The sequence below is a fragment of the Hyaena hyaena genome, unplaced genomic scaffold (assembly GCF_003009895.1).
Source record: "Hyaena hyaena isolate Hyena2069 unplaced genomic scaffold, ASM300989v1 scaffold_699, whole genome shotgun sequence".
NCBI lineage: Eukaryota > Metazoa > Chordata > Mammalia > Carnivora > Hyaenidae > Hyaena > Hyaena hyaena.
Genome location: NW_024081332.1, coordinates 131,878 through 152,584, shown reverse-complemented (window position 1 = coordinate 152,584; position 20,707 = coordinate 131,878). Strand labels below are relative to the sequence as shown.

At 41.9% G+C, this 20,707-nt stretch overlaps 1 protein-coding gene across 1 annotated transcript; it reads left to right on the top strand.

Annotated features, from left to right (window-relative positions):
• Nucleotides 1-13,480: 13,480 nt before the first annotated feature.
• On the top strand, nt 13,481-20,439 carry MAT2A (methionine adenosyltransferase 2A). The gene is made up of 9 exons (XM_039217618.1): nt 13,481-13,707; nt 15,658-15,735; nt 15,833-15,955; nt 16,669-16,781; nt 16,866-17,009; nt 17,167-17,385; nt 17,613-17,795; nt 17,948-18,081; nt 18,807-20,439. Exons 1-9 carry the CDS (start codon nt 13,617-13,619, stop codon nt 18,907-18,909), a joined length of 1,188 nt encoding a protein of 395 aa, XP_039073549.1. The 5' UTR covers nt 13,481-13,616; the 3' UTR covers nt 18,910-20,439.
• The last annotated feature ends 268 nt before the right edge of the window (nt 20,440-20,707 follow it).

Below are 20,707 nucleotides of genomic sequence, written 5' to 3'. Positions count from 1 at the left end.
TGATAGTTGGCCCAACCAGCTGACCACTCTCTACTTCTTGTGCAACCATCACCGCAAAAAGAAAGCCTGTAGTCATTAGCAATCACTCTCCCTTCCCTTTTCCTCTCGGTCCCTGGCCACCACTTTTCTAATTTCTGTCTCTGTAGATTTGTCTACTCTGGACATTTTATATAAGTGGAATCATATAAAATGTAGTCCTTTGTCACTGGCTTCTTTCACTTAGCATAATGCTTTCAGTGGTCATCCATGTTGTAGTATGTATCAGTACTTCATTCCTTTTTATGGCCAAATAATATTCTACTGAATGGCTATGCCACATACTGTTTACTTATTCATCTATTGATGGACATTCAGTTTGTTTCCCCCTTTCAGCTATCATGAAAAAACTGTTATGAACATTTGTGTACAAATTTTTTTGTGAATATGTTTCAACTCTCTTGAATATATGCCTAAGACTGGAATTGCTAGGTCATATGGTAACTCTGTTTCACTTTGTAAGAAACTACCAAACTGTTTTCCATTTCCACCAGCAATATATCAGTGTTCTAATTTCTCCACATCCTTGCCAACTCTTGTTATTATTTCTTTTACTTCACCCATGCTGGTGGGTGTGAGGTGGTATCTCATTGCAGTTTTGATTTGCATTTCTCTAATGGTTAATAATATGAGCATCTTTACGTGTGCTTATTGGACATTTGTATATCTTCTTGAAGAAATGCCTATTCAAATCCATTGCCCATTTTAGAGTTTTATTTCTTGATTTTTTATTGTTGAGTTTGAAGCATTATTTACATAGTCTGGATACGAGGCCATTGCCAGATAGATAATTTGTATATATTTTCTCTCATTCGGTGGGTTGTCTCTTCATTTTGTAGGTAGTTAAATTAAGAAAGAAAAGTTTTTAATTTTGAGGAAGTCCAATTTATTTCTTTCTGCTTTGGTTGCTTATTCTTTTGGTGTCTTATGCAAGAAACCACTGTCTAGTCCAAGGTCATGAAGAGAGAGTCCTTTGTTTTTTTAGGAGCTGTATAGTTTCAGGTCTTACATTTAGATCTTTGATCTATTTTAATTTTTGTATATGGTGTGAGGTATGGACCCACTTTCATTCTTTTGCATGTGGCTATTCAGTTGTTCCAGAACCGTTTGTTGAAAAGATTCTTCTTTCCCCCCACTGAATGGTCTCGGCACCTCTGTCAAAAAACAATTAAAGCCATACATGTATGGCTTTCTTTCTGGACTCTCAATCCAAGTCCTCCAAACTTTCTTTAACGTGCTTTATTACTTTAATATATATATTTAAAATAAGCTTAAAGAAATAATTGTAAGGAGAAAGGGATATCCATATTCATTATTCAGTTCCCAAGAGGAAAACCTACATGGGATCCATTTACTATTAAAAATTATCTTTGGTAAAAAAAAAATTATCTTTGGTGATTTGGTTGCTTAGAGTAAGAGCAAAAATTGAGTGTGGTACAAGAGCCTTCAATGCCCACTTCCACCACTTCATGTGTTGCCAAGTGTGTCTGAGGGAACTTCAGGATAGAAGCATGGCAGGAGGCCAAGGGGTGAGGGTCAGAGTCTGGCCAAATCACCAGTGGTGGCAGTGGGCCTGGGCATGAGCAAGAATCCAAGAAGAGGGCAGCATCTGTACATATCAGGCCATACCTGCAAGGGCTACCCATGGGGGAGTTTGTGTCAGTTGGTTCTCAGGGCCTAGCCAGAGTTCAGACACCATGAATGTACTCCAATCTCCAAGTAAAATTCTCAATCCAAAGGAATGACTAGGGGAGCATCTCTGTAATAGACAGATACCACTGAGCCACAAGAATCTGGCATTTTCCTGTGGCTCTGGACACAGGTAGTGAATTTGCAGGTCTTGAGCAATTTTCCCAATAGGTACTTGTCTAGCAAGGGCCCCTTACTGTACAAGGTCCACGATCACCTAAAAGGAGAACAGGTAGTCGTGTTCACTAGTATGTTTTGCCCCCAGAATGCAGGTGAAGCACCACACAGACATACAATCATGGCCACACATACTCTGTGTTCCCTAAGTATGTGTGGCCATGATTATGTGTCTATATGGTACTTCACCTTTACTCTAGGGCTCAGTGTGTTTGGTCAGCTGGTGTTCTTGGTTCCCAGGTTTGGCCATCTTTACACTGCTTATAGCTTGTGTCCAGGCAGTGAAGCCAGTACCTGCTCCCCCACCCTTCTTTGCCCATGTTGCTCCCATACCCAGTGTCTATAAGCCCAGCCAAGTGAGACTATTCCCTGTCAGAGCCAGAGACTCAATCTGTACTAGTCCGTAGACAAGGCCTTGTAGTCAGTGGGGTTACTGGCTTCATCTAGTATGACTTTTAGGGACTTACAATTTCCAATCCTCAAAGTGAATGAAAGCAAGTCTGACTTCCAGACAGGGTACAGGTAATTTGGACCCTGATTTATGAACTCCAACATTAACAGTAACCCTTTAATGTTTTCCAATAGCTTAGTGTTTCTCAACTGAGGAGCACATTTTCCACTGTCACAGCTTGGGTGAGTGGGGCCAGGTACTACTAGCATCTAATGCTCAGAGGTCAAGAATAGTGCTACATATTGTATAATGCACAGAATAACTTCCCATAACAAAGAATTATCCAGCACAAAATGTCCATACTGTGAATGTTGGAGAAACCCTGAAAAGTACCTGATTGATAGTATCTGCACACTATATAGGACCAGAGAATGATCACACTTTTGCTAACATTTCTGCACGCTACTTGGATCTGGATCACATAGTGTTTCTGCCTGGACCACCCTGAGTTGTCTCTTTTACAATCACTTCTACATAAACGCTAAATAATTTGAGGTTCGGATCTTGGAGTACACTCTCCTCTCAAGTGGGTCTAGGTAGGTATTCTTATAATTGCTGTGGCTTTTTAACTCCAAAAAAAAGTTTTAAAATTATAGGCTACCAGTATATATGTATATGTTTTAATGTTTATACATTTTTTGAGAGATGGAGAGAGACAGAGCATGAGTGGGAGAAGGACAGAGAAATACAGAATCGGAAGCAGGCTCCAGGATCTGAGCTGTCAGCATAGAGCCTGATGTGGGGCTCGAATTCACAAACTGTGAGATCATGACCTGAGCCAAAATTGGCCACTTAACCAACTCAGCCACCTAGACACCCATGCTACAAGTATATTTTTAAGCAAATATCTAAAGTTTTTCATCACAAGTATATTTGAAAGGTTGTAGCTTTGGGGCACCTGGGTGGCTCAGTTGGTTAAGTGTCCTACTCTTGATTTGGGCTCAGGTCATGATCTCACAGTTCAGTTCAAGAGATCTAGCCCCAGGTCAGGCTCTGTACTGATGGTGCAGAGCCTGCTTGGGATTTTCTGTCTTCCTCTCTCTCTGCCCCTACTCCGCTCACACTCTCCCTCTCTCCCACTCTCTAAATAAGTAAATAAATGAACATTAAAAAAAGTTTGTAACCTTCAATATATTTTAAGTATTGGCATTTAAAATATAATAAACCATCACTCTTAAATATGTCCAGTGGAATCTAAATACTATAGCGTTAATAATCACCATCATTCATTTTAGAAAATACATGAACAGAAAGAAATAATAAAAAGTAAAATATATGAACAAATCCCTTTTTAATAAAGTGCAAAAATTCATATTGTTCCTTTTTCTCTGTGAACTCCAACCTATTCCCCAACAGAATTTTATACTAATGAAATATATTTTATATTTTATCTTGAAAGCCTTTTATGAATCACTCTATCATGTACTCTGTTCCAAAATGTGTATATAAATTGAAATATATTAGAAAATGTTTATTATAAGTCTCTGAGAATCAGCCAAATTTCCTTTGGCTTGACTTATCAATATAATAATAAGTATATGATTCGTCTAAATCATAAATGCATTATAATCTTTTATAATTATCACTCAAAAAAGGAAATATATAATTGCACGTGTGTGTGTGTGTGTGTGTGTGTAGTGAAGAGGATGGGTTTTTTTCTCCCTTAATTAGGTTATTTTTTAAAGTTATTTATTTATTTTTGAGAGAGAGAGAAAGAGAGCATGCTTGCACACTCACGCACAAGTGGAGGGAGGGGCAGAGAGAGAAGCGAGGGGAGAAAGGGAAAGAATCCCTAGCAGGCTCCACACTGTTAGCACAGAGTCTGATACGGGGCTCAAACTCATGAACCATGAGTTCATGACTTGAGCTGAAATTGGATGACTGACTGAGCTACCTAGGCACCCTTTCCCTAAATTAGTTTAAAGTCCATGGAAGGCTATTACATATTGCAAGAAAGAGACAGGATTCATTATTGAGTCTATTCTATTTTTCATTTTTACAGGAATAAGCACTAAGAAACTTGTTCATATAAATAGATATGAAAAGAGTTTTGTTAGAGCAATTTTGCTAAGTGTTCTTAATTCCTTCTAAATGCCAAAAAAAAAAGCCCACCACACAACAAAACCATATAGTGATTTATCATCCAAAATTATGTGTAATGATCAATTCGCTAATAATGTCATTAAGTCATCAGTTGTGTAGAAAACAAAGGATTAAAGAAGATTTAACTTGAAAAAGATTTGTTAGTTATCAGAATCATTCATTTTCTTAGTACCTACACCAACATTTCAGTGTGTTCTCTTGTTTAGCACCCCAGTGTGGGATTCACCTGAGTGAGAGGTCTTCCTTTCTTAAATACACTTAAGGGAAGGGCTGCTGTGAAAGGGGACTTGGGAGATGGGAACCCACTCTTTCATCTCAGGTCTATTCTCAGGCAGATCAGTTTTAGAAAATCGTTGACATGGAAGTTTGGGAATCTGGAAATTGATTCACTTAAAACTACCAATGTCTAGACAGACCTTGGAAAGTTTCATGTATCCTATCCCAGTTTGCAGAGTGTTGGTCGACATGCTTGCTACTTATTGTGGTGCATAGTGCAGATCAGTACCTCCTGGGAACTTGTTAGAAATGCAGAATTCTGCTAAAGTGTGTGTTTTAAAAAGATCCCCAGGTGATTTGTATGGTTTGACATTTTTATGTATGGTTTGTAAGGTTTGAGAATCCACTGCTTCCCACAAAGCAGTCCACAGTCCTGAAGAATAATATTTTTTTTCATATATATAATATGGATCTTTCAGGCCTCTCGAACATGTAAGGTTATCACCATTGATTCAACCCAACAACTAGCTAGCCCAGTAGGTTTCAACCCTGGTGGTTCATTAGAATGAACCTACCTTTGAAAACCAACTGTGCCCAGAGATTCTGACTTAATAAATCTACAGGTTTAGGCATCCTTGATTTCAAGTGCTCCAGTTGATTCTAAAGTGCAGCCAGGACTGAAACCACAATGCTATTCCTTTGAGTTATCTATTTGAAAGAGGTTGCCCTTTACTCTGAATCCCAGCTGATGCATTTGCCAAAGGACTCCAGAAACATGTCCTAGAGGATCTAATCTACATGTAACCCAATCCATGACAGTTGGGTTGATATCTGCAGCCTAGCTGGAAGCCTGGAAGGAAGGTACCAATGTAGGAACCTTCACAAAGGAAAGCATCATCCCAGCAGGATGCACTGGGTGATCACTCTGCCAGACCATCTTTCTTGTGATAGGTGCCACTGAGCTTGTTTATAAAGGGTAACATCACTCAGACCACATGTGTAGGCAAAGACCAGAACTCTGCTCCCCATTGTCTGAGAAGATCTCAGCCTCATAGATCCTGACCATGGCTTGGTTTGTATGCTCTTCCTCTGCTAGGATTTTAATCACAGAATACAGTTAAGCCAAATTCTCTTTACATTTCTCTTTTGTGGATTGCCTTTTTCCGTTAAATGGGATTGTAAGAAAATCAACTATTCAGGTTTCTTAGGGTAGCCTGAGGACTGAAAAGTTATCAAAGTATGGCAAAAACCCCAGCAAGCCTATAAGGTCTCTGTGAATTGTGAAGGTAACACCATTGAGGACAGGGCCAAGTGCTCCCAGTTGCCCCACCACACCAGCAATCTCTGCCCTGGGGGCAGCTGTGTCCTCCCACAGAGCCGAGTTGGGTGACAAAAGATACAAGAATTCCTTCCTACTTCTACTTCAACACCCTTAGTTACCCAGGGAATGAGGCAGGATCTTCCTTTGGTTGTCTGTGGAGGCAGTTTATAGTGGAAGGACCCTGAGGCCAAATCAGGTATCAGTTAGTGGGAAGTCAAGCCACAGTCACTAAGCCAACGAAACAAAACAACAACAACAACAACAACAACAAAACCTTCTTTTTTTTTTAAGTGGGGGAAAAAGATGTAAAGGGAGATAGGGAAGCCCAGGTACCAAGCAAAAAAAGCTGCATGCAAAAGCAAGTAGGTATACTAGTAGGACAAAGTTGGCATTCATGGGGGGGTGGGGGGGGGGCAGATTTGGCCCTGAATTCAGGGCAAGTCTAAACTAGGACCAGTCTCAAGAGATGCGTATGTGCCTTCTTGAAGTGTTGGGGTGGGGTCTAAAAAAGTCCCCAAATGATACTTTGTCTGTGGAAAATGGCATTGGCTTTCAGATAAGAGCTGAGGATGGCCAGTAGTAAGTCTACACAATAGCAAAAACAATCTCAGTCTGTCCCAATAAAGATACTGATGATTCAAGCGGACATGGCTGTAGATAATAGCCAAGTGGCTGGACTAAGCAGCAACAGAAATGGTGAGAATAAACCCTTACAGGAATCCCTGATTGATGAGCAGTAGCCTTTGGCAGCAGGTAGACTTGGCTCAATCTTGAGAACCCTATCCACACTTAGGTGGAAGAGAAATTTGAATCCCAGTGCTTTGACCCTGCACACCCCCATGAATGGCACCATTAGAAATTCTGGAAAGCATCATCAGAATCATGAAAGCTTCACCGGAGGCCAATCTCATAGAAGAGCTAAAGACGGAGCATCCTATTATTTAGATTCCTCCTTCTGCCCTTCCCTCACATGGACTGTGCCCCCTCATTCCCAAACTTACCATACAAATGAATTAATTTACTGATCAGTGCAGTTAAGCATCTTTTCATGTTCATTGACAACTTGCATTTCCTCCTTGGTTGAATTACATTCTTTTTCCTAGTTTGCATTGGGCTGTTTGTCATTTTCATATCAATTGGTACTAACCCTTTGTCACATGTGTTGCAAATGTTTTCTCCTATTGTTTGTCTTTGGATTTTACTTATGGATTTTTTAAATGTTTATCTTTGAAAGAAAGAGCATGAGTGGGGGAGGAGCAGAGAGAGGGAGACACAGAATCTGTATTGTTCCAATTTTAGTGTATGTGCTGTGGCAGCTAGCATAGGGGAGACAGAGAATCCGAAGCAGGCTTCAGGCTCTAAGCTGTCAGCACACAGCCCGACGCGGGGCTTGACCTCACAACCATGAGATCATGACCTGAGCCGAAGTCAGACACTCAACCAACTGAGACACCCAGGCACCCCAGACTTTACTTATACAGTATTTTTTTTTCATTTTAATGTAGTTAAGTCTATCAGTCTTTTCCTTTGTGGCTTCTGGATATTCTATCTTTCTTTAAGAAGTCTCCCAAGGGTATAAAAATATTCTCTTAGCATTTTTCATTTGTCATATTGGCAAAAATTTTTTTTAATATAATTTATTGTCCAGGTAGCTAACATACAGTGTACAGTATGCTCTTGGCTTCAGGAGCACGATTCATTGCTTACATACAACACCCAGTGTTCATCCCAACAAGTGCCCTCCTCAATGCCCATCACCCACTTACCCTCTCCCCCACCTTCCCCAAATCAACCCTTAGTTTGTTCTCTGTATCTAAGAGCCTCTTATGGTTTGCCTCCCTCTCTGAAACTATTGTTTCTCCCTTCTCTTCCCCTATGGTCTTCTGTTAAGTCTCTCAAATTTCACATATAATATCTGTCTTTCTCTGACAGACTTATATCACTTAGCATAACACCCTGTAGTTCCATCCACGTTGTTGCATATGGCAAGATTCCATTCTTTCTCATTGCCAAGTAGTATTCCATTGTGTATATAAATCACATCTTCTTTATCCATTCATCAGTTAATGGACATTTGGTCTCTTTCCATAATTTGGCCATTGTTGATAGCACTGCTATAAACATAGGGGTACATGTGCCCCTGTGAATCAGCACTCCTGTATCCTTTGGATAAATTCCTAGTAGTGCTACTGCTGGGTCTTGGGTAATTCTATTTTTAATTTTTTGAGGAACCTCCACAGTATTTTCCAGTGTGGCTGCACCAGCTTGCATTCCCACCAACGGTGCAGGAGGGTTCCCATTTCTCCACATCCTCACCAACATCTGTTGTTTCCTGAGTTGTTAATTTTAGCCATTCTCACTGGTGTAAGGTGGTATCTCAATATGGTTCTGGTTTGTATTTCCCTGATGATGAGTGATGTTGAGCATCTTTCATATGTCTGTTGGCCATCTGGATTTGTTCTTTGGGAATGTGTCTATTCATGTCTTCTGCCTGTTTTTTCACTGGATTATTTGTTTTTCGGGTGTGGAGTTTGGTAGGTTTTTTATAGATTTTGTATTCTAACCCTTTATCTGATATGTCATTTGCAAATATCTTCTCCCATTCCATCGGGTTGCCTTTTAGTTTCCTTTGTTGATTATTTCCCTTGCAGTACAGAAGCTTTTTACCTTGATGAGGTCCCATACTGACAAAAATTTTTAAAAATGATAACATTCAGCACTGGCAAGAGAGTTGGGAAATGATATCATACCCTACTGGTAGGAATGTGGGTTGTGACAGCCATTTGGAAAGTAATCTGGCTGTAACTAATAATATGTAAAAATGCACATTTCCTTTGTCTCAGCAATTCCACTTTGGGACATCTTTTCCACACAACTGAAAACAATGCTTCACAAAAATATACATACAAATACGTAAGGTTCATTGGCATTGTGTACAGGGCAAAAATGAGAAACAATTTGAATGTCAACTAGTGAAGGTAACAGCTGATTGAATTGAATGGCAGAGTCATACTATAGTATATTTCACTGTTTAAAAAAATGAATCTGCAGAACAATATGAATGTACTTAATGCCATAAAACTGTACATTTAAAAATGGTTAAAGTTAGAAATATGTTTATTTTACTACAATGAAAAAAGAAAATAGAATGATTTATCTCCACAGTATCTGGAAAAATGGCCATGAAGATTTTTAAGAGAAAAATCCATGTTTCACATTACTTTCACGTAAGTGACAGGATTGTTCTTCAGAGTTTAGCTAATCTTCTGAGGGTTAAGCAGCTGGAGGCTGCTCCAAGGGGGTCTCATTCATCTCCCCCATGTGAGCATATGTGCATGTTAACAGAAAAAGGCATGAAAGGATACAAACTAATTTGATCTTTAATTATCTCAGGGAATGTGACATATTTATGGTTTGACACGTTTGACTTGTAACAAGGAGCATGAATTTAGAGCCCAGACCTAGGCTCAAGTCCCAGCTCCACTAATGACTTGATGTGTGACCTGGATGACTTACATGCTAGCATCCTCATTTGTAGAACAGGAAGAGAAAAAGGAACATCTTCCTTAGAACTCTTGTGAGGCATAGATATTAGAACAGTGACCACCACAATAAATTATATATATATATATAATTTGTCATTATATAAAATAACATAATATATGTCATCATTACATAATCGTCTGGTGTGTGACGATTCTGGTGTGTGACAAATCGTGTGGTGTGTGACCATCACAATAAATTATATATATAATATGTCATTATATAAAATAACATATGTCATCATTACATAATCGTCTCTTTTAGTGTCATCATTATGCCCTATGCATTCTTCATCCCTCACAACTTTCATGGGGATTGTCAAAGATTTGATTAAGAACCAGGAGAGAAAAAGACACAAAATCAAATTTCAAGAAGCCTAAAAATGAGGGGATTCACGTTGTATTGGTTTCAGATCCACTGCAGCTAGCTTGTGTCTGAGGCCCTCTGAGATGTCTGAGCTTCGGCCCTATAGGACTGGAACAATTTCAGAGACATCTGGTCTAGATTTCTTTCTTCTTGGCCTGTCATCACATAGAAGGTACTCTTAAGATTCACAGCCTCACAGCTTTCTTCTCAGTATCTCCACACCTTCTCTATTGCTCTTTGATATACCTGGTATCATTTTCCTCTTTTCTCCTGTCCAGTGAACAACTTCTTACACTGCAAATGCTTTCTCTTTGTTACTGGAACTGTCTTCTTCCCTGGCAAACTGATAAGACCTGGAGCTGTTATAGTTGCTATGTGGGTCACAAACATTAGTTTGTCCAATCCCAACCTTGCCTCTTTCACAGACTACCGCCACAATAATATTCTTTACGTTGAGAAATCCAGAACCTTTAGCCAGTGATTAGGTTTTTTTCTTGTGCTTTACAACATTTCACATTCAACAAATCTCATTAATATTAAATATGAAATAAACCAATAACTTCTCCTGGTTTATTTTACCCTTATGGGCACTAATGTACAGAATCAGAAATCCCTTCTCAGAGCAGGATGGCAAAGAACTTCCCTGTTAGTAAAGAGGCCTCAAGTTTATTATAATGCTTGCAACTAAGATAAAACTGTAGCTCTTTTCATTGATTTTACATGAGCCCCAGGATTTCTTATTTCCCTGTTTCCTTCTGCCATCCCTTATACTTATTCTTTTTTAATGTCTCCTTTGCTCTCACCAGCTCTTCTCTTTCCCTCTCCTCAAACATTCCTAATCACCTTCTGTGTGTCGGATAGTAACAAAGCTTGAGCAAAACAGACCACCTTCTCACTGTCACAGAGCTTACAAATCACAGCAAGAAGTGCTATAACTTCAAATTGCATTTTAGTAGGAAACACAGGACCCTGTGAGAAATTAGTGTAGAGGAAGGCTTCATCCAGGAAGGGGTAGCTGAGCTGGGGTGGAAGGATGAGGAGTTAGCCATGCATCTCCTCCCATTTAGAGCTCGGGGTAGGCAGAGACTAGGAATGTCATAGTACCAGTCCCAGGGTCCGCCCGCCAGCCGTGCTCATTAAGTATTTGTGGGAGTAAGGAACAATGTGAAAAATAGAAAATCATTGAAAACGTGTCTGCTTTGTCTCAAAATTAATCAATTAATGAATACAACTGTTACTAATTGAAAGAAATCCAAAGTAAAAAGGAGAAAGGAGGAGAAAGTGGCATAGGAGGAGCAGCCAAATCACACTAGGATATACAGGGACTTTAGTCTCTAACCTAACAGCAATTAGAAGCCACTTAAGGGCAATTTTTTATAGCTGATGTTTAAAAAAATACCTATTATGTTCTAGATACTGAGCTAAAGACTTAACTTGCATGGTTTCGTTTAATCCTTGAAGCAGTCCTATGACAGTACTATTAGTATGCCAATTTTACAGACTGAGGACACTGAAATGTAGAGATTGTTTGTACTGCAATGTTAATAAGTGGTAGAGGCTTGACTCCAAAACGCCTCATTCTTAACCACTATATTACACATGCTATGAGCCACAAAGAGAAGTAGGTAAGCAAGTACGAACAGCTGATGCTAATCTTCCTGGCAGGAACAGCCCCACTGTGGAGTTGGTAGCATAGGGGTATCAGGGTTTAATGAGCTAATCATTAAATTTAACTAATCCCCTTGTTCTGCCTCCATATTAATCAAATAACCTTCTAATTATATTCTGGCTTCCCATATAGATTTTTCTGCTGGGAGATAATACACTGACCAGCCTACACATGCAATTTGTTCCAGTGGGCAATTTTATTACTCATTGTGAGTTAATAAATTGGCATTCTGCTTAAAAAAAAAAAAGATGAGCTACACTAAAACAAAAAAAATATGAAAGTCTGATACAGTTGCTTTTCTCAGTGGTTTGTTTAAAAATTAAAATAAAAATAACACGTTGTCTCTTTTGTGATTTAAACTTGCTGCCTGCTTGGAGTCGCCATGGATTTGGTCAGGAAGTCTAAAGATGATGAGCTCTTTCTTAACCTTCTTTGTCAAAGCCTCTAGCACAGCCCAAGTGCTTCCATTGTTTCCCAATGGCAAACTCCCACCTTTCCTCCCGCGCTGACAGAATAGTTCTTCTGAATTTAGCTAATTTTCCGAGAGTTAAGCAGCTGGAGGCTGCTCCAAGGGGTCTCATTCATCTCCCCAGGGTAACGTGGATCCAATCCTAGAAGCGGGCAGTTCCGGAATACCATTATTAAATCCCATGTTAATACACTCGGGGCCACCAAGACAGCAGCCCCTGTCAGGCCTGTATCTAGTCGCAGCCCCTGAACCAGAGGAAGTGACAACCGCCCTCCTTTCCCACTGTGGGCTCCTTCCAAACGGGGACGCCATAAAATCCGTCCCTGACTCCCTGCTCCTTTTTGGCTCAAATTCCGTTCCGTCCCTTTTTCTTCTCTCCCTAGAATTCCCTTCATGGGCAAAACTGGGACAAACGCAGGTTGATGTTTTAAAGTGAAAGCTGCATGAAACGGACCTTATCAAGGTCCATTTCACCTTATCAAGAGATCTGCTTAATCACATACAGGGGCTAAATAGGGCTTTTCCCCCAAGAAAAATATCCAACAGCCGTCTCCTGAGCAGAGGATTGAAAGGACACTCTAAACACCGATTATTTTCCCTTCAAAGACGTAAGAAAGTCAGCAAGTGCAAGGGCAGCCTTGCGAGGGGCCTCCTTTCTTGGACAGAAAAGGCCGGAGCTGAAGGAGCCGGAGCGCGGCCTCCACTGCATGAGCAACAAAGGGTAAGAGCCTCTTTCAGAAACTTTAGCGCTGGGGTGGGAGTAGGACGGCAATCGTTTGAATCGATGGCAGAACTCTCGTTATTCTGCTTTTCAGCCATTTTCACCACCGAGGCATTAACCAAGAAATTGCTAGCAAGCCTCGGGATTTCCAGTCGGCAGCAGGGCGCAGACGAGTAAGGCCGTGAGAAGAATCGTGCGCTGGGCAATCAAGATGGCCACTTTCACGTGGCTGAGGCCTCTGGCTCCCTGTCACCAGGGCATCTTAAGGCGGGGCGGCCGGAAAGACCCTGAGGCATAGCTTGAGGACAAAACCTCCGCCAATTCCCGTCGTCACCGCTGGGGGACGCGACCTCGCGGACTGACAGCCCGGTCAACGGTCGGCAGGGAGGTGCCATGTCACAGCAAGGGGAACAGGCCCATAAAGTCCACGTCAGTTTTCCTCCCACTTAGAACACGGAAGGGTACGGGCACCCAGGATACTCGCATCGCCACCTATCCCTTGTTATGCGTGCTTAAGATGACTAAATATTTGCAGCAGGGGCGCGTTACCTTCGCCTCCTCCCCCTGCCCCGCAGAGTGGTTCAGCCCGGGCTCCGCGGCCGCGTCCCGCCCCTTCTGCCTACCCCCGCGCGAGTGGCGCAGTGGCGCGCGGCGCCGAGGGGCGGGGCCCGGGCCGGGCGCGCGCTGGCGCTGTGTATAAATAGTGGGCCGCACCGCCCGCCGCCTCGTTCGCTCCGCGCCGCCCGCCCGAGCCTACTAGAGCGCCGTCCACGTCTTGTGCACCTTTCGCAGCCGCCGCCTTGCCGCTCCCTTTTTCCTCAGCGCCGCTTAACACTCACCGCTTCGAGCACCACCATGAACGGGCAGCTCAACGGCTTTCACGAGGCGTTCATCGAGGAGGGCACGTTCCTCTTCACCTCAGAGTCTGTGGGGGAAGGCCACTCAGGTGAGGTGACGGGCCCTGGAGGGAAGTGAGGGGCGGGGCGTGGGCAGGGCCGGGCCCGGGCGGCCGGTTCCGGCCGGCGGCCGTGCCCGCGCTAGTTGCCTTCGCCCGCCGGGCGGTGGGAAGAGCGGCGGCGGCGGCGGCGGCGCGCCGTCCTCGTGGCGCCGCCGGTGCCGAGCGCGTGGCCGCCGCTCCCCTCCCCCTTCCTCCTCTGTCCTCTCCTCTCCTCCCCTCCCTTCCCATCCGGCCGCGCGCCTCGGCATGCGGAAGATTCTAGAAAACGAGAAGGGCGGGGGCCGGGACAGCTGTGCTCTACCCGGGGAGGGCACTATATCCTCATCTCCGCCCCGCCGTCTGAAAGACCTCGAGTGGGCGGCCGGCCCCGAGTGCTCGCGGCCGGCCCTCGGGAGCGCGCGCCCCGCATTGCAGCCGCAACCACGTGTTTGCCGCATGTGGCATCCGGGCGAGGGGGAGCCGTCGGGCGTGCGGAGCGGGGGCCCGCGCCTCGGGGCGTCTGCCGAGCCTGCCCATTCCTTGCCTTGGGTCGTGACGGTACACAGGAGAGTACGGACATGCTCTCCTGCAGTATATGGCCTTGCCGTCAAGGTGACAGCGTCCAACTAAATATAGCGCGGGTTGGGGAAGGCCTGCCTTATTTGGACCAGGTTTGAAAAGGATTGGAAGCCTGAATTCAGTGGGAGCTGCCTTTCGTTTGGATTTCCCTTTAAAGTCTGGGGCTTTACCGTTAGGCAGGGTTTTCCCGAACATCTCCTCCTCTGGGCTTTGTCCACTGGTCCGCCATTATGGAGATCAATTTACACGTGAACGAGTGAAGCTATTTCAAGGAACTTTCAATCCCAGGCTAGTAAAGATCAGTCTTCTGCTCTCCTGGCCCTACCTTTCTGTAGGATGACCACAGTGACCTGGTAATCTAGTCTAACGGCTTTTAAAGATCCTCTTCTCTCTAGTAAGCTTACCGGGCCTGTGATGAAATCTCACAAGCAGCCTCGTGGTATAGGAGAGGACAAACCCCAAGATCCTGATGAGCAAAGGTCAGGTGTTCTGGCGTGGGTTGCCCACCTTCCCTCAGTCTTGAGAATTTCGCAAGTATTTGGCCCACGTTTTATTAATTTAATCAATTAAGTCACAGGCTTTTATAGCAGTTTGTAAATTAAGTCTGGAGCTTCCGAGTTGACTGCAATATGTATGCATTTTGCTGTCTCTAGATGATTGTAGAAAATTCAGGAGAGTGATCTCTCTGGGAGAAGGATGTCTGTTCTCCCAATTTTTAATAAATGGCAGTATAGTGAGGGAAGAAACAAGGATTCAGAACACATTGGATATTTCCCAGTCCATTCAGTTCCTATTCGTGGACTACTCTTGGCAGAATCAAAAATGTTTCCCAGCTTTGCTTTTGGATTTGAGGATAAACTCTTGAATTTGATTAACTTTAGTTATGTGTCTGTTCTGTTTAACAGTGGAAATGGTTTCGCCTGGGAACCTAATTTTTCAAAATGTCTAATACTTTAGAGATGAGCTTGAGTCCTAAGGTGTAAAGTGAATGTATCACAATGAATTTAAATATATTAAACGTGCTGGGTGTTCTGCTGGCTAATCTGAATTGGTGAGCTTGTGGTGCAGCTATATTAAGACTATGGTATCAAGTTTTCAAGTAACATGTAGTATTATATCCAGCGTTGATTCTTCAGGCAAAAGGTTTCTGGTAAAGCAGTGCTGTGTTCAGGCAGCAGTTAAGATCTCCGTACTTTGAATGCCACTGAACTGTATGCTTGAAAATGGTTAAGTTGGTAATTCTTATGTTCTGTAGGTTTCACCACAGTTTTTGAAAGAAACCTCTCCCAAAGATTTTTACAGCTGTATTTATAAGGAAATGACAATGAGATTGTTTATTGACAATGAGATAAATTGACCCAGAAATATTTTTTTTCCCAGATAAGATTTGTGACCAGATCAGCGATGCTGTCCTGGATGCCCACCTTCAGCAGGACCCTGATGCCAAAGTGGCTTGTGGTAGGTTCTAAACACTGCTTATCAACTGATGGAAAGGTAGTCTCGTGAAAATTACTTTTTAAGAGTGGCATTTGATTGTGAATTTCTTTTCTACTAGAAACTGTTGCTAAAACTGGAATGATCCTTCTTGCTGGGGAGATTACGTCCAGAGCTGCTGTTGATTACCAGAAAGTGGTTCGTGAAACCATTAAACACATTGGATATGATGATTCTTCCAAAGGTGTGTTTTAAAGAGTTGGCTTTTCTAAGCTCATTTTTCTAGATATTTTCAACTCTCTCTAGCTCTTTTACTTTAAAGTTTATTATTTTGAGAGAGACACTGAGTGCATGCCAACAGGAGGGGGAGAGAGAATCCCAAGCAGACTCCTTGCTCTCAGTGCAAAGTCTGACTCTGGGGCTTGATCCTACATGAGAGCGGGGGAGGATGGGGGGGTAGAAATCAAGTTGAGTGTTCAACCAGCTGAGTCATCTAGGCGCCCCTCTAGCTCTTTTAGAATGTTCCTGCTAACTTTTAATTCCACTTGTACAACTTTACTATCCCTTTTGTTCCAGCCCTATTCTGGTCTTTAAAAGTACTAAGTTTTGGGTATATAGGTTTATCCTACTGTCCAAAAATAGAATTTTTGTATGAAACTTAAAAGCCTAAATGATGGAAGAAAGCAAGGCTTCACTTTTACAATAGACTTACATGAGTACAGTAGCAGCTTTTTCTGTAAAAGCAGAAATTCTTCAGATTTCTTTCGGTTAGTGAAAACAAGCACTAGCGTAGGTCTCTTTTTGAAGTGATGAAACACTAACTTTCAAAAGGGGGAGGTATCTATATTAGATTTCTTTAGCACTATTTAAAATTCTAGATAATTCTTGTAAACAGAAGGCATAGGTATCACTATAGCTTTATTTTTTTTCCTTCTTAAGACATTGTTTTGTTTGTAGGGTTCGACTACAAGACTTGTAATGTGCTGGTAGCCTTGGAGCAACAGTCACCAGATATTGCCCAAGGTGTTCATCTTGATCGGAATGAGGAAGATATTGGTGCAGGAGACCAGGTAGTTTGGTAGCCTCTATTTGTATCTCTTCTAACATGACATTGTAAAGCTTGGATTGATCACATTGACTTTTTCCTTTTTTAGGGTTTGATGTTTGGTTATGCCACTGATGAAACTGAGGAATGTATGCCTTTAACTATTGTCTTAGCACACAAGCTCAATGCCAAACTGGCTGAACTACGCCGCAATGGCACTTTGCCTTGGTTACGCCCAGATTCTAAAACTCAAGTAAGTGATGATCATAAAGCTAGATTGCACATACTGCATTGGCATAAAGCTAACTAAAGACTAGTGTTTATCTTTTGTTGTATTGTAACTTAGCTTTGCCTTGGTTCTCCATTTTATCTGATAAACTGATGTTCTGGTAATCTGCTTTGCCTTTAAGGTGACTGTGCAGTACATGCAAGATCGAGGTGCTGTGCTTCCCATTAGAGTCCACACAATTGTTATATCTGTTCAGCATGATGAAGAAGTTTGTCTTGATGAGATGAGGGATGCCCTAAAGGAGAAAGTTATCAAAGCTGTTGTACCTGCAAAATATCTTGATGAGGATACAATCTATCATCTACAGCCAAGTGGTAGATTTGTTATTGGTGGGCCTCAGGTAAGGTCTTGCAGTATCAATTCCATTTACTTTTTTGGATTTTCTGTAATGGTTACTTGCAAATTTGGCTACTGCCACCTTTTTTCTAATTTTTGTTAATTAAGTCTACATGTGAATCTTGAGGATTTTAGTTGAGTGATCCAGAATAAGTACTTAAAACAAACTTGATCTAGAACCATTTATTGGAAAGGATTAGGCATAAAGTGACTTATATCCCTTAATTGCAGGGGGATGCTGGTTTGACTGGCCGGAAGATCATTGTGGACACCTATGGCGGTTGGGGAGCTCATGGAGGAGGTGCCTTTTCAGGAAAGGATTATACCAAGGTGGACCGTTCAGCTGCTTATGCTGCTCGTTGGGTGGCAAAATCCCTTGTTAAAGGAGGTCTGTGCAGAAGGGTTCTTGTGCAGGTATATACTTTCTTAAATAATTGGAGTGATTAGAAGTCATGCTAGTGGGAGGGCTTATAGTGCAGTTATTTGTGTTTTTTAAATACCGCTGTATTTGTACAAATGTGTGGGTCTCAATCACTGACTTTTTTATGACATTTGAATCTTTTTAGGTCTCTTATGCTATTGGAGTTTCTCATCCATTGTCTATCTCCATTTTCCATTATGGCACCTCTCAGAAGAGTGAGAGAGAGCTATTAGAGATTGTGAAGAAGAATTTTGACCTCCGCCCTGGGGTCATTGTCAGGTAAAGATGGTAAAGCCTATTGTTAGTGAAAAATGAGGGTGTGGGTGTGTGTATGTATGTGTATATATACATACATATATATATATATATACACAAATATATATATATATATTTGAGGTCTGTTTAAATCCGAGAAGGTGAAGGTGGGTGTGAATGAAGACTCCAAAGTGGGAAACCTTTTAATTCCTAGAACTGTTGGTGTTATCTTCTAAATTGCCTTTAGTAAAGGCTTATATTAAGAAAAATCTAAAATTACAGTGTTCCATGGCTTAGATTAACCACCCTAGAAAAGTCTTTTGCATTTTTGGGCTTTGTGCTCATGTTATCTAAGGATGTCTGTTTTACCTAAAAGAAATTAGTACAGATAAGTGGGGATATTCAAGGCTGCTATAAAGAAAATAAACAGGGCTTGGGCGTGGGACCTTGGTAAGTATGCTGTGATCTCAGATGAGCTTTTTGACATTTGGAATTTATCAGAATAATGACAAATTTTCATATTTGTTGAGCCAAGGATGGAAAAACAAGAACTGTAGTTACTAATAAGGACTGTGCGAGGAGTTTGGACACCAGGGAAGTAACAAACACTTCTGCCACAAACTTTTTTCCTAGCAAGCCCCAGAGAACTGAACTCATTTGCCAGAACTCTTGAAAATGAGTCTTGCTGATTGTTTTGCTTTATTTTTTATTGAATGCTACATATTAAGTTACGGACTTGTATATTCCAGGGATCTGGATCTGAAGAAGCCAATTTATCAGAGGACTGCAGCCTATGGCCACTTTGGTAGGGACAGCTTCCCATGGGAAGTGCCCAAAAAGCTTAAGTATTGAAAGTGTTAGCCTTTTTTCCCCAGACTTGTTGGCGTAGGCTACAGAGAAGCCTTCAAGCTCTGAGGGAAAGGGCCCTTCTTCCTAAATTTTCCTGTCCTCTTTCAGCTCCTGATCAGTTGCAGTCACTCTAGTCAATGACATGAATTTTAGCTTGTGTGGGGGACTGTAAGTCGGTCTTGCTATTCTGTCCCTAGGTGTTTTGTTCACCATTATAATGAATTTAGTGAGCATAGGTGATCCATGTAACTGCCTAGAAACAAACCAACAACACTGTAGTAAATAATGCTTTGAAATTGAACCTTTGTGCCCTATCACCCAACCTTCTAAAATCCTAATTGCATTGACTTTCCCACCAAATGCTGAAAATGTCCTGTAATGTGCACGTAAAGTACTTGTAGTTCCATTATAGCCTCTGTCTGGCAATGCCATAGCCCTGTCAGCATGAATTTGTAATGTCTTGAGCTCTATTAAGAATGTGAAGCCTTCCCTTATCTTCCCTATAACTTGATCCATTTCTAATTATGTAGCTCTTTGTCAGGGAGTGTTCCCTATCCAATCATTCTTGCATGTAACGCAAGTTCCAGTTGGAGCTCTAGCCTGACATTAAAAAAAAAAAAAAAAAGGCAGTTACCATTAAACCATCTCCCTGGTGCTTATGCTCTTAATTGCCATCTCTTAAATAGCACCAAATCAAAATCTCTCCACTTTTCAGCTGTCTTTTGGAGGACGTACGTAATAAGGTTTTTATTTAGTAAACCAATCCTATGCATGGTTTCAGCACTAGCCAAACCACCAACTCCTAGCTCTAGAAAAACAGGCACTTGGCACCCTTGTGATGTCATACAGAGAAGTCACAGGGCAGTACCTGAGGGTCTGTAGGTTGCACACTTTGGTACCAGATAACTTTTTTTTTTTCTTTATAAGAAAGACTGAGTAATCCACACTGCACAATAATTCCTCCCAGGGTTTTAACTTTGTTTTATTTTCAAAACCAGGTCCAATGAGCTTTCTGAACAGCTGGTGTAGCTACAGAGAAACCAGCTTCCTTCAGAGAGCAGTGCTTTTGGCGGGGAGGAGGAAATCCCTTCATACTTGAACATTTTCTAATTGCTTATTTATTGTATTCTGGGGTATGGCGTAAGTACAGAGAAGCCATCACCTCAGATGGCAGCTTTTAAAAGATTTTTTTTTTTTTTTTTTTCCTCAACACCATGATTCCTTTAACAACATGTTTCCAGCATTCCCAGGTAGGCCAAGGTGTCCTACAGAAAAACCTTGGGTTAGACCTACAGGGGGTCTGGCTGGTGTTAACAGAAGGGAGGGCAGAGCTGGTGCGGCTGGCCATGGAGAAAGCTGACTTGGCTGGTGTGGTACAGAGAAGCCAGCTTGTTTACATGCTTATTCCATGACTGCTTGCCCTAAGCAGAAAGTGCCTTTCAGGATCTATTTTTGGAGGTTTATTACGTATGTCTGGTTCTCAATTCCAACAGTTTAATGAAGATCTAAATAAAATGCTAGGTTCTACCTTAATTGTGTCCATTATTCTTTGGTTTGAATATGACCTGAGAACATACTCCTTATCCCTGAATAATTGTAATCCTTCCCATGGTTCAGGGAAATCCCCTCAAACCCCTTCATCCAGGACTGCAGGCATTTTAATAGGTTTGTAAATCTAGTCCTAGCACTAAGAAAAACCTCCCAAGATCTCACCTGTCTAGCATTGCCTTTTTTGGCTGATGCAGTGGCCAAAATCTGTATGTCCTTAATGTGTAGGAGCCACTCAACTGTGGTAACATTT